The sequence below is a fragment of the Falco peregrinus genome, chromosome 7 (assembly GCF_023634155.1).
Source record: "Falco peregrinus isolate bFalPer1 chromosome 7, bFalPer1.pri, whole genome shotgun sequence".
Classification (NCBI taxonomy): domain Eukaryota; kingdom Metazoa; phylum Chordata; class Aves; order Falconiformes; family Falconidae; genus Falco; species Falco peregrinus.
The window spans coordinates 28,462,805-28,475,399 of record NC_073727.1 but is presented as its reverse complement, the minus strand read 5'-3'; the positions used below and the strand labels follow the sequence as shown (position 1 = coordinate 28,475,399).

The window sequence follows — 12,595 nt, the reverse complement described above, 5'->3', positions numbered from 1 at the left end:
TCCATAACACAGAGGAATTTTGGTTTTTTTTAAAAAAACACCCTTATTTGCCTTGGATAACTGCTAAAATCTTGTCACTTTGGATTACTTTTTTTTTTTTTTTTTTTGCCTTCCAGCCTCTCATTAAGTTTAAGAGCATGTGTTCCTTATAGAAAACTTTGTGCAGCTTTCAATACGTCCCAGGATTTTCATTTCTTCCTTTTCATTTCTTCTTTCCATTTCATTTAAGTGTTGCCATGTTAGTCTCCAGCAACATTTCTGCCTTAGGGACCTTCGCCTTAAACACATTCTGGTTGTATTAACTCCATGGCTTAAATAGAAATGTTTCTTCAGTCCTTTCCTTTGTCACGTAGAGCCATCTCAGTACATCCACTGCAGATGTAGCCTTTTCTGAACCAAAGATATTATTTCTCTACTTTTTTTTTTTTCATGAAAAAGCCTAACATCTGAGGAAAGTATTATAGAGTTCACAACCTCTCTTGAATAAAACTCCTTCCATGGACTTTAAATTAGATGCTGAAAGTGATCACAAAAATGAAAAAAGCAAATAAAAAATGTTATATTTGCATTTCTAGTGAGTGTAGTTGTCATTCTGTGGAAAAGTTTTCTGTACTCATGCAAACACAGAGCAAATGGAACTGATTGGGTTTGGGGTTTTTTTTTTGGTTTGTTTGGGTTGAGTTTGGGTTTTTTTGCATTGAATCTTATTGCAAACATCAATATTGAAGTCATGAGACCTTGTGGAATCTATATCAGGAAACAGCTTGTCATTAATTTGATTTCATTATGGCCTGATGACCTCCACAGCTTTAGTGGGGCTTGCAGGTAGGACTTAATTGGTGTCCAAGAGCCTGTATAAGGGAGAACATGTGGACGGCACTTTAGTCTCTTGTATATGTTTTCTGAGAGATGAAGTTCAGAACCAATTCCTATAGTGCTGAAGTGATACTTTTTATTTAGAGAGCAGCACTGAAGGGTTTAAAACTGGAAACCAATGAAAATTTACTATCATCATCATCATCATCATCATGTTCTTCTCTTTCCTCTTTTTTAATTAAATAACTTAATTAAAAGACTAATTAGCAGTAGCATATCAACATAGAGATATAGTATCTGTGCATTTTTCTTAATAATTAAGCTTCAGCTATGGGTTTTCTGCCTTGCTCAGTGTCTAGAATTCCACATTTATATGTCATTTTAATGTTTATTTTTCAATGTTAAGAAAAAGCATGCTACAAAAAAGGAAGAAGTTTATCATGTGGTTAAGGCACTAGATAGGAATTCAGGCATTTCACACCGAATCCCACTGGTGCCACAGGTTTTCTCTGTAACCTTGAGCAAATCGCTTAACCTCTCTACCTCTGCTCCTCATTTATTTTTAAAGGATGAAATATTTTTCCTGTTTCTGTATTTACATCGCAAACTCTTTTTACTGTATGTTTTGTATGATTCTTTTTGCAATAAGGATCTTATCTAAGAATTCTTATAACAGAGTTGTTTTTATCTATGTAAAAAGAAATATATTATGTATGATAGGTTATCCTGTATGATAGGTGATCCTAAGTTATGACCTGGCCGTTTAAGGAGTTACTATTATTACTAGTAAACTAGAATCACAGAATCATAGAACGGTTTGGGCTGGAAAGGACCTTTAAAGCTCATCTCATTCCAAGCCCCCTGCCATGGTCAGGGACACCTTTCACTAAACCAGGTTGCTCACAGCCCCATCCAGCCTGGCCTGGAACACTTCCAGGGATGGGGCGTCCACAGCTTCTCTGGGCAGCCTGTTCCAGTGCCTCACCAACCCTCACAGTGAAGAATTTCTTCCTAATATCTAATCTAAATCTGCCCTCTTTCATCTTAAAGCCATTTCCCCTTCTCCTATCACTATGTGCCCTTGTAAAAAGTCCCTCTCCAGCTCTCTTGTAGGTCCCCTTTATGTACTGGGAGGCTGCTATAAGGTCTCCCTGGAGCCTTGTCCTCTCCAGGCTGAAAAAAACCCATCTCTCAGCCTTTCTTTATAGGAGAGGTGCTCCAGCCCTCTGATTGTCTTCATGGCCCTGCTCTGGATTTGCTCCATCAGGTCCATGTCCTTCTTCTGTTGGGGACCCCAGAGCTGAACACAGTACTCCAGGTGGGGTCTTACAAGAGCAGAGTAGAGGGAGAGAATCACTTCCCTTGACCTACTGGCCATGCTTCTTTTGATGCAGCCTGGGATTCTGTTGGCTTTCTGGGCTTCAACTGTACATTGTTGGTCCATGTTGAGCTGTTCATCCACCAGCAGCCCCAAGTCCTCCTCAGGGCTGCTCTCAACCCATTCTCTGCTCAGCTGGTATTGATTCTGGGCATTACCCTGTCCCAAGTTCAGGACCTTGAACTTGGCCTTGTTGAACTTCATGAGGTTTACTCAGGACCACCTCTAAAGCCTGACAGGGTTCCTCTGGATGGCATCCCTTCCCTCCAGAGTGTCAACCACATCACACAGCTTGGTGTCACCAGCAAACTTGCAGAGGATGAGCTCAATCCCACTCTTCATGTCACTGACAAAGATGTTGAACAGCACCAGACCCAATCCCAACCCCTGAAGAATACCACTCATCACTGGTCTCCACTTGGACATTGAGCCGTTGACCACAATTCTTTGAGTGCAACCATCCACCCAATTCCTTATCCACTGAGTGGTTCACCCATCAAATCCATGTCTCTTCAGTTTAAAGACAAGGATGCGATGTGGAACAGTGTCAAAAGCTTTGCACAAGTCCAGTTAGATGATGTCAGTTGCTCTTCCCTCATCCATCAGGGCTATAACCCTGTCATAGAAGGCCACCAAATCTGCAAGGGAAGATTTGTCCTTAGTGAAGCCATGTTGGCTGTCACCAATCAACTCCTTATTTGCCATGTGCCAGGAGGGTCTGCTCCATGATCTTGCTGGGCACCAAGGTGAGACTGACTGGCCTGTAGTTTCCCAGGTCTTCCTTATTTCCCGTTTTAAAAATGGGAGTTACATTTCCCCTTTTCCAGTCCATGGGAACTTTACCAGACTGCCACAACTTCTCAAACATGATGGATAGTGCTTTGCCACTTCATCCACCACTTCCCTCAGGACATGTGGATGCATCTCACCAGGTCCCATGGACTTGTGCACCTTCAGGTTCCTTAGATGGTCTTGAACCCAATTTTCTTCTACAGTGGGTGGTTCTTCATTCTGCCTGCCTTTGCCTCCTGTGGTTTGGGTATTAGTGTGTTAGAGATTCAGTCAGACTCAGAGCTTCAGTGTGGCATGGCTCTTTTATCAAGAGATGATGGGCTGGTCTTACAAAGGCTGTCTCTATAGCAGTAAAATAAATGTGCTTGGGAATTACTATGCCACCCTTGAAGACAACCAGTACAGAGTGACCTGCTTCCATACCATTAAAGTCAAGCCAGCACTAAGGCAAGCAGGCTGCATCCATACTGCTTATTGGGAATTGTCCCTGGGTTGTAGTAGCTCCCAAACTATATCCTGGAGTCTCATGAGAGCTTTCTTGGTAAAAAAAATTAAAAGTATGGGCAGAACAAAGAAACATTTGTAGGCTCTGTTTAACAGTGGCCAGTCAAACACTGTACTCTCACTACCTACTCTGCTTCTCTATATAGCTATATGCTTACAATACTCTATCCCAGTCTTGCTTGATGTAAATCCTGAGGCTGGAAAAGAAGAAAGTGAGCTGCAAAAGGAGCTTTGCTAGTAGTAAAACATAGGAAACGACATAGAAATGGGTTCAAAGTAAGTCTGGTCAAAATCCAGATAAAAAGCCATTTCTGTGGAAACTACTCCATAATACATTAAACATTCGCTGGCTGAGTAAGTTAGACTATGGAAGAGCAGTTCAAGTGATTCAAGTTTATATTTTTTTTTGTATCAAGAGGATCAATTTGGTGATTAAAGCGTTCGTTCAGTAGGTAGATGATATGGCTTTACATTCCCTAAGCCAGTGAGAGGATTTGAATTTAATTGTCTTTTATATTTATAAGAAAGCCAAGGACTGGTACAGAGTGAAGAACCACATTATCTTGGGCTGTGCTCTTGAAAAGAAGAGTTGATCGTTCTCCTCAGTATACCTTGTAAGAAGGTATTAGGCATGCAGCTGAGTCTCCTAAACAGGTCTGCAGTCCTGAGCACAAACCTCAGGCTTAGGGAAGAGTCAAGCTAAAGACAAACAGGTTTACTCAGCTCTTCCTTCTACCTTACCTAGGGACTCCTGGTGATTCTAGTTGAATCTTCCTGGCACAAAGTCATTATCTTTTGACTCCTGCCTGCCTCATATCTAAAGTATTTGAAGCAAAGTTCATTTGTGGGCTTTAGGTCGTCTCTGGAGCACATCAGAAAAAAAAAACCAAACCATTAAGTCTATGCTTTGGTGTTGCTGAAATCTGGGGATTATAGGCAGTTCAAGGATGCCAGTTTGTGTCCCAGCCGCTTCTGAGGTGAACAGCCAAGGCTGGTGTCAGGCAGATGAGGCGCTTAAGAGGTTCTCTGCAGAACAGCCCAAGCTGACACTCAGCACAGGGAGAGCTGGTAGGATGCACTGGTGTCAAAAATCATTGTTGTGCCCACCCCAGCTACATGCTTCTTAGGTCTGTCATCGTGAGCTTGCTGGCACAGACCCCTCCAGCTTACACTCTAATAATAGTAGAGACAGAGCAAATGTGCCCCCATACACTGTATGCACAGAACCTGCAAGCCTAACTCCTGATGCCTTCTGCCTCATTTGACAGCAGAGCATTTAAATCTCTGTTGAAATCTAAACCAGGCTGATTCTGAAGGGCTTAAATTCTAAACATATTTACCTAAGAAGAGATCCTATTACAGTACAAGCCTCTACACAGTCAAGACCCACAGTAGGGCTACCAGACAGCCCTAGTAATGGTGGGTGTAGCTGAACTATCACTTCTAGAATTGTCATCCTATCCCAGATATATTGCCCGGTGTTACCATGTAGGACAGAAAAACAGTAGCAAACAAAACAGTTTTAACTCATTATTTTGCAGTTTAAAAAGATTTTGCAAGTGTGGCTTAATCACTTGCAACAACTGACTAAACATTATCTTGCATATTGCTTTCCAATGAGTATTTTATGTGTTGTTGTCTCTGCAGACTGAAGAAGTCCTGAAGATTGATGGAGGGCCATGCTATTCAAACAGCAGGCGTTGCTGAGACAGAAGCTCTTTGTGCTAGGCAGCCTTGCTATTGGAAGTCTCCTATATCTAGTTGCCAGAGTTGGGAGCTTGGATAGGTAAGTTCTTTTTTAATAATAAATGGACTAGGATTGTTCAAGTTTTTGCTTCAAGGATGATTTATTTTCCTTTTTTTTCCTTCTTTCCTGTTGTAGTGTCTACTCGTATAGAAAGACAGAAAGACTGTCTATTCTAGTAGTAGTTTTCACTGTTCTTTCCGCCTCTTTGGAGAAGAAAATAGGAAAATAGAGTCACAGGTCATCACTGTTGAAGAATTTCTGTCTGTCCATTTGTATTCTAAGCACACTGACACTTGTTTTCAGAGAAGAAGTAAAACAGCATCCAGTAAAAATGTCATTACAGTAACTCATTTTTGTTTGTGTGCATCTGTGTGTTGACCTCTAGTTTCAGCAAAACAGTTATGATGTATTTATATATCGTCTTTTCTAAATTTATGAGCAAGCAATTAATGTGCTACAGTGGTAGTTAAAATTAAGTATGAGCCTACAGAGTAGCTCGTCAAGTTTTGAATACTATTTCACTTGAAAGATTGCTTCAGGGTTTCAGAATTTTAACTATGTTAATTATCCAGTATTTTCTGGAGCTGAATGTGCTAAATAAGTGGGTTTTCTCTGCAAGTGATTTCCTGGAGAGCAGTAGAAAATCCAGCAGAGAAAATCAAAAACTATTTGGCACTTTCGACCAAGCTGAGTTTTGGCTGGTTATTGACAGGGCAGCAGTAGCGCTACCTGCACCAACGTCACTGTTTCTGTCACCCTAAAAATGACCCGGGTTTGGTCTGTTAGGTGCTACACAAAGACAGGATATAAAAAAGCTCTTTCAAAAGAATGAATGAAACAAGACTTCAAGATTTCCAGAAGCTGGTAGAAAGCTTGCCAGTGCTAATGCTCTAATGTCCTTCTTTTAAATAAAGAAAAGTATTAATTGAGTTCAAAATTGAGACACAATGCTGTGTGAACATGGAGTGTGTGGAAAGTGAATCAAAACCAGAGCTCCCTAGTGTCCATTGCTAGGTAATGTTGAGCTCCATCCGAGATCACTGAGTGCCTTCTTCAGCTGCTTAAATCCATTGCAGAAGAAGAGGGAGACCGTGTACTCAGCTAAGACCAAATGCATTGCAAATTAAGCCCCAGAATTTATATCTTCTTTCCCTTGGTGGTCAAAGCACCTCTGATGCTTCAGAGGTGAAAACTTCACTGAGAATAATGTCATTCTGTAAATGGAGGCAGAAATCCTTACCGGCTCTTTCAAAAGTATATTTTATGTTCAGAGGCATGAAATCTAATTAACCTTATGCTATTATCTATGCTTGCACATCTACAGAATTTACTGATGGCTATAAAATTATCTTGCCACAGTATTTGACTTGCTGACCTCCTGCGGCACTGAATTCCACTGGTTTCATATATAATGTTGCCAATGACAGTAAAATTCTGTTTCATTCTTTTGCATTATCCAGTGCGAAAAATACCACACTGCTAAAAATCAGTCCTTTTGTATTTGGACTTGGTATGAAAGAGAGAGAGAGAAAGAGAAACTAGAAAGGATGAGACACAGATGAATTAACTGGAAATGTTCTTCTGCCTCAGCACTAGGGCAAAATCCAAACTTGTTGAGTCTGTCAGTAAAAGGATGCTGAATGGCTCCAATAATTTATGCTGATCTAATTTGAACAAGAGAGCTGGTATTATCCCAAATCTGGATTCTTCACACAGTGTGCAAGAGCTGATCCACACACAGAGTCAAGATATTTGCTTATTGCATGTCTGCACAGAGACAGGTGCTGGCTGGTAATCCACAAAGCCAACCTGCCTCTTCACACATAGCAAAACTTTTTATACACTTTGAAAAACTGTTTACAATTACATTTAGTCACACTTCATTTTCATAGGTTCTTACAAGCCTCATCTCCATTTAAAGGTACAGTGTTCCTTTTTTCCACCGCACATGTTCTGTGGGGAGGGGGCTCTATTTGCTCGAGGGTAGACCTTGTAGTATGCTAATCAGGGTAGTTCACACCTAGTTTCAGTAATTTCCTGTTTAGTCTCATTAACCACTTAGTTCTCCTGGAGTTTATCTTGTTGTGCCCCAGCTTGACGTGTTTATGGTGTCTGTTCCTTACCCCAAGGCCAAGATTTGTTAAGTGTTTGTAAGGATTTCACTAACATCCTCTGTGTTTCAAATTCTTCCTTGTTTTTTACGGTAGATATTTACATTTTTTCCCCTCTGTTTTTTTTTTTTAAAGTAAATAATTCTTATATCACATACATCAGTGGCCCACATTTAACAGCCTCAGATTGGGCTCTTCAACAGGAATGTTTTGAATTTTCTTAGGCCCAAAGGGAAACTGCCACTAGTTTATCAAATTCATCGAGTCATCAAGTTTGATAAGCTGAGCACTTCCCTCGAGAGGCAGCCACCATCCTGCAGATCCTGAGTTCACGGAGCTGTTTAGTAAGTGAAAGCTCAAATAGATTCTGTGCCTGGCAATTTTGAGAAGATCTGGTTCAGTCTTTGAGTTGCCCGACTCCCTCACAGTCAGTATGGGGAACCTCCATACCGGATTTCCATGCGCCAAATTGCTCCGGCTGGAACCAGGTTTACAATCTTTTGCCACTCTGACGCCTCCATTGGAAGAAAAATAGCAAGTATTCTGGATCAGGAGAGACAGCACTGCTACTTGTCATTAAGTCTGTCCGGCTTTATTTTAGCTGTTTTGAAATTTGTGAAAAATACAGTTCTCTCAGATGAGTTGTTTTATGGTGGGTTTTCTCAAGAAGAATGTTTGTGGAGTTTTACTGTAGCAGTTTGAGAAATTGCCTGTTTTGGGAGAGCAACTCAGTGATATAATAAAGGTCATGTAATTTTTTTTTAAAGGCTTTTATTTTAATGGAAAATATTACTCAGATAATAACAAATATTAACATGTTGCAATGTAACAGCAAATAGTTACATTTGGGGATTCAACTACCAAGATCTGACTGCCTGCTTAGTACCACCACTGCCCAGATCTTTTTAAAGGCTAATTTTTATTGTTTAGATAGAGGAGATGAAAGGGGAGAGTAAAAAACCTGAAAGGTAAAGGGTAGAGGAAGGACTTTTAACAACATCCAATCTTTTCCCGTAGGCTAGAGGATATCTTGAGTATTTATTTACTTTTAAAGGAAACCACCCTGTTTGACAAGCTGTTGTGTTACACTGAAGGCAGTGATAACTGTCTTTTTGAGAAAAAAAAGAGATAAAATTAGTTGAGATGGGTCTGGAACTGCTGTTGTGGAATCCTCTTTGCTTGAAAACAAATAACAAATACACAGAAGGAGAGGGAAGAGAAGAACAGAGCTAGCAATTGCAGCTTCTGTTTCTTATGCTTTTAACTGCCACCTCGCTGCTGCAGAAAGACTGTCTTGCCAGCCACACCACAGTCTGATCAAATTGTACCACTGTTAAGTCAAGACATTGCTTTCTACTTCGTTTTGGGTTTGGTTTTGGGTTTTTCAATTGGCAGGTTTGCATCAGCGTTTCAATGATTCAGCCTTCGTCACCAAGTCAGGCTCTTATTCAGTAGGTGGCAGATAGTAAAGGAAAAGAAGAGACTAGAAACTTGAGAAAAGAAATAACAACAGGAACTCACTGCTCATCACAACTTCTAATTAGTCTTGCAGGACTTAGCCAGACTTTATGTGAACTCAGCAATGTCATCTGGGTTATTTCTTCGGCTCTGTCTGGACAGGCTATATCTATCTCTCAGCATCTGGATAATCAAGGAAACAGCTAGCAGGTCAGCCAGGGGGATCAAACTTACTTTGTCCAAACCATCCATTGTCCTAACGTCAGTGTCAAATTAGAGATCCCAACAAGCAGTGATGGATGGAAAAGCCATAAAGAAATAAGTAATTCTGTCCTGAAAGCAGGGTTTGAATAATATACAGTGAGTGAGTGAGGGGCCACATGCTGAGAAACCAGAATAAATCCTGAATACCTAAACAGCTATTAATGAGCATCGCCCATCTGGTATGCTAGCTGAGGCAGGGGTCCTGCAAAAAATAATAGCATGTGGCCATGTAATTTAAGAACCGTATCATAATATACATGCACAGTGAGCTCATATTAAAATTGCCTAGGCAACCTTTGTTCTTACATATCCTTAATTTTGGAGAGCATGGATCTGCAAAATTATTAATAATATTTTTCGGTAGGACTGTGGAAGCTCTGTCTACACACCAATTTAGTCTTCAGTGCAATATTGGCCTGTATAATGACCAAAGTGCTGATTTGGGAGTGGAGGTGAGGGCTTATTCAAGGTTCTGTAGTAGCAAAATTTTAACTTTTTTCTTACTGCATCATTTCTCGCATACAGTGACATGAATTACAAGAAGGGAGCATTAGTAAAGTGGAAAACAGGTGAAATAATAATTGCAGGTGAATATAAAAGAGAAGCACAAAAATGCAGGCGCAAAAGAAGAAACCGTAAGGCACAAAATGAAGTTCACTGGAGTATAATAAATGATAAGAAAATCATTGATGTAAAGATGTAATAAATGTATTTTTAAAAACTTTTCTTGCCATTCTTTCTGTGCCTTGCTTATCATGTCTGGTTCAAGGTTCAGAACCTTGATCTTTCCGATTCTGATTTGCAGGGAAAACACTGCGCATCTTTTTAAGAAGAGGGAAAACCCTGAAAGGTTATGCCTAGAAAGCTGGTTTTTATCCCTTTTGCTCCTTTTCACTAAAAAAGCCAATTCTGGATCAGCAGCTAATAAAGTCAACACAATGGGAAGCACAGGAAAGAATTCAGGCTAGAATAGAAAAAGCATTTGAAAGAGATGACTTAAATGAACTGGATTATCAGATCAAAATGACCAAATAAAATTAATCTCAGAATGCTTTAAAAACTGCCAAAGCAATCACAAAATAATGAGGAATGTGGGAGGTGAGGCAAGGTTCAAGAGCCCTGAGAACAGTGATCGTAGTGCCTATGCCTGCAAAGACCAGAAGGGTGGAGTCAGGAGTTACTCAGCTAAATCACAGCGAAATACCAGAATAATCAAACCATTTGCAAACAATTTAACCGTGAGCAGAATAAAATAAAAATTGAAAGATGGACACATCACATTACATTGCAAAAGGTTTCCAAGAGCGTGATTGCCTTACGTGGAAAACTTACCTTAAGAGATCCCCTCTTTTTACAAATATCTCTTATTTTGCTTGCAGACTGCAGCCCCTCTGCCCCATTGACGGTCGATTTGGACCCCGCAGCCAGGACGAAATCCCACTGCGAGCTCTGCAGTTCAAGCGAGGGCTTCTCCATGAATTCCGAAAGGGCAATGCCACGAAGGAACAAATACGACTGCACAATCTGGTTCAGCAGCTCCCCAAGGCCATTATCATTGGGGTGCGGAAAGGAGGCACCCGAGCACTGCTGGAGATGCTGAACCTTCATCCCGCAGTGGTCAAAGCTTCTCAAGAGATTCACTTCTTTGACAATGATGAGAACTATGCCAAGGGGATCGAGTGGTACCGGAAAAAAATGCCTTTTTCTTACCCTCATCAAATAACAATTGAGAAAAGCCCTGCATATTTTATTACTGAGGAAGTACCTGAAAGGATTTACAAAATGAACTCATCTATCAAATTATTGATCATTGTCAGGGAACCTACCACAAGAGCTATTTCTGATTACACTCAGGTGCTGGAAGGTAAGGAAAGAAAGAACAAAACTTACTACAAATTTGAGAAGCTGGCTATTGATCCTAATACCTGCGAAGTGAACACTAAGTATAAGGCAGTGAGAACCAGCATCTACACAAAACATCTGGAGAGATGGTTAAAATACTTCCCAATCGAGCAGTTTCATATAGTGGACGGCGACCGGCTCATCACAGAACCACTGCCAGAACTCCAGCTGGTTGAGAAGTTCCTAAATCTTCCTCCAAGGATAAGTCAGTACAATTTATACTTCAATGCCACCAGAGGGTTTTACTGCTTGCGATTTAACATTGTCTTTAACAAGTGCCTGGCGGGTAGCAAGGGACGCATCCATCCAGAGGTGGACACCTCTGTCATTACCAAATTGCGCAAGTTCTTTCATCCTTTTAATCAAAAATTTTATCAGATCACTGGGAGGACATTTAACTGGCCCTAGACTAAATTTCATACCACACTTTCTGTTGCACCTGAGGCATGCAATAAATGTCTCTGCTAAAATATGCACTTTTCATAGACACGGCTATCAAAGTAACTTTTTTTCATGCATACGTGTACATATGCAGTGTGTGACCAAATATATGGTGGGATCAATTTTTTCTACAGAATAGTAACTAACATAAATTTACTGTCAGCATAGTTGTATCTTTTAAGATATAATAATAAAGGGAAAGGAGGTATTTAGGGAAATAAAGTCAGACACCGTCAAAAGGGTCAGTATTCCTCTCACTTAGTGAAGTGTTTATGTGACATACTTATTGATCTAATAAGAATGTTAGTCATGCCATTAAAATTCATGTCAAAAGTCTGTGAAGCTGTGAGCAAACATAATCTTCAGGCTATATTTGGTATGTATATTGCTAAAGGAATACTGACACTTTACACACAGTGCTGAATTTTTACAATGAGAGTGGATAGTACTATTTTCTTATTATTTGAAATTAATATCTTATCTCATACAAACAACATTGTTTCAGAGTTCCTGTGGTGAGTTTGCACTATTGTTTTATTGTATGGACCATAGTGTCACTTGTAGCATGTCAATCATGTGTCAAAAAAAGGTCAAATAATTTTTAATTCTATGCTTGTGTGTCAACAAAGCTAAACATTGTGTACATAGTGTACAATGTTTGTAAATACTGGTTTCACACTAAGTAATTCTATTTTGTAAACTGAATATGGCTATTTAATTTATTGTGAAAATTAAATTTATTGTGGTATTTAAAAATGGAATGGATTAAAATTACCTATATGTGCAATGGCTTTTCACCTTTGCTTGATGTACATCAGCGTGGTCCCTTAGCCCAGACAGATCATGTGCATGGGTATGAGAGAGCGCTGCACACGTAAACTTGGTTTCTAGATGGTTGAGAAAACTGATACGTGCAGTGAAGCTGAGTTTATTAAAAAACTCATCCATCTGGGAATCTGGTGTAATGCACACCTCAGAGAACATTATTGCTGTTCTGTTGCAGCAGTTTGCTATAATTAATACAGTTGCAGTAGCCCGTGAGGCTAAAGAATGACTGCAAAAGTGTACTATAACCAGGTGCATCAAAAAAGCAGAGCCACCATTAAAACCAAGATGACAGACAGACAAGATTAGAAGAAGAGTTATAGAGATTTCAACACCAAAAGCTGGTGATGTTCCACA

At 40.0% G+C, this 12,595-nt stretch overlaps 1 protein-coding gene across 2 annotated transcripts in view; it reads left to right on the top strand.

Annotated features, from left to right (window-relative positions):
- Positions 1-12,200, top strand: part of HS3ST5 (heparan sulfate-glucosamine 3-sulfotransferase 5) — a 195,791-nt gene extending 183,591 nt beyond the window's left edge. For both annotated transcript variants that reach the window (XM_055811304.1, XM_055811305.1), the window contains 2 exons: positions 5,138-5,276; positions 10,450-12,200. In XM_055811304.1, the coding sequence (XP_055667279.1) occupies positions 5,170-5,276; positions 10,450-11,380 (1,038 nt within the window). In that variant the 5' untranslated portion in view covers positions 5,138-5,169 and the 3' untranslated portion in view covers positions 11,381-12,200. The remainder of the gene's footprint in view (positions 1-5,137; positions 5,277-10,449) is intronic.
- Positions 12,201-12,595: the final 395 nt, after the last annotated feature.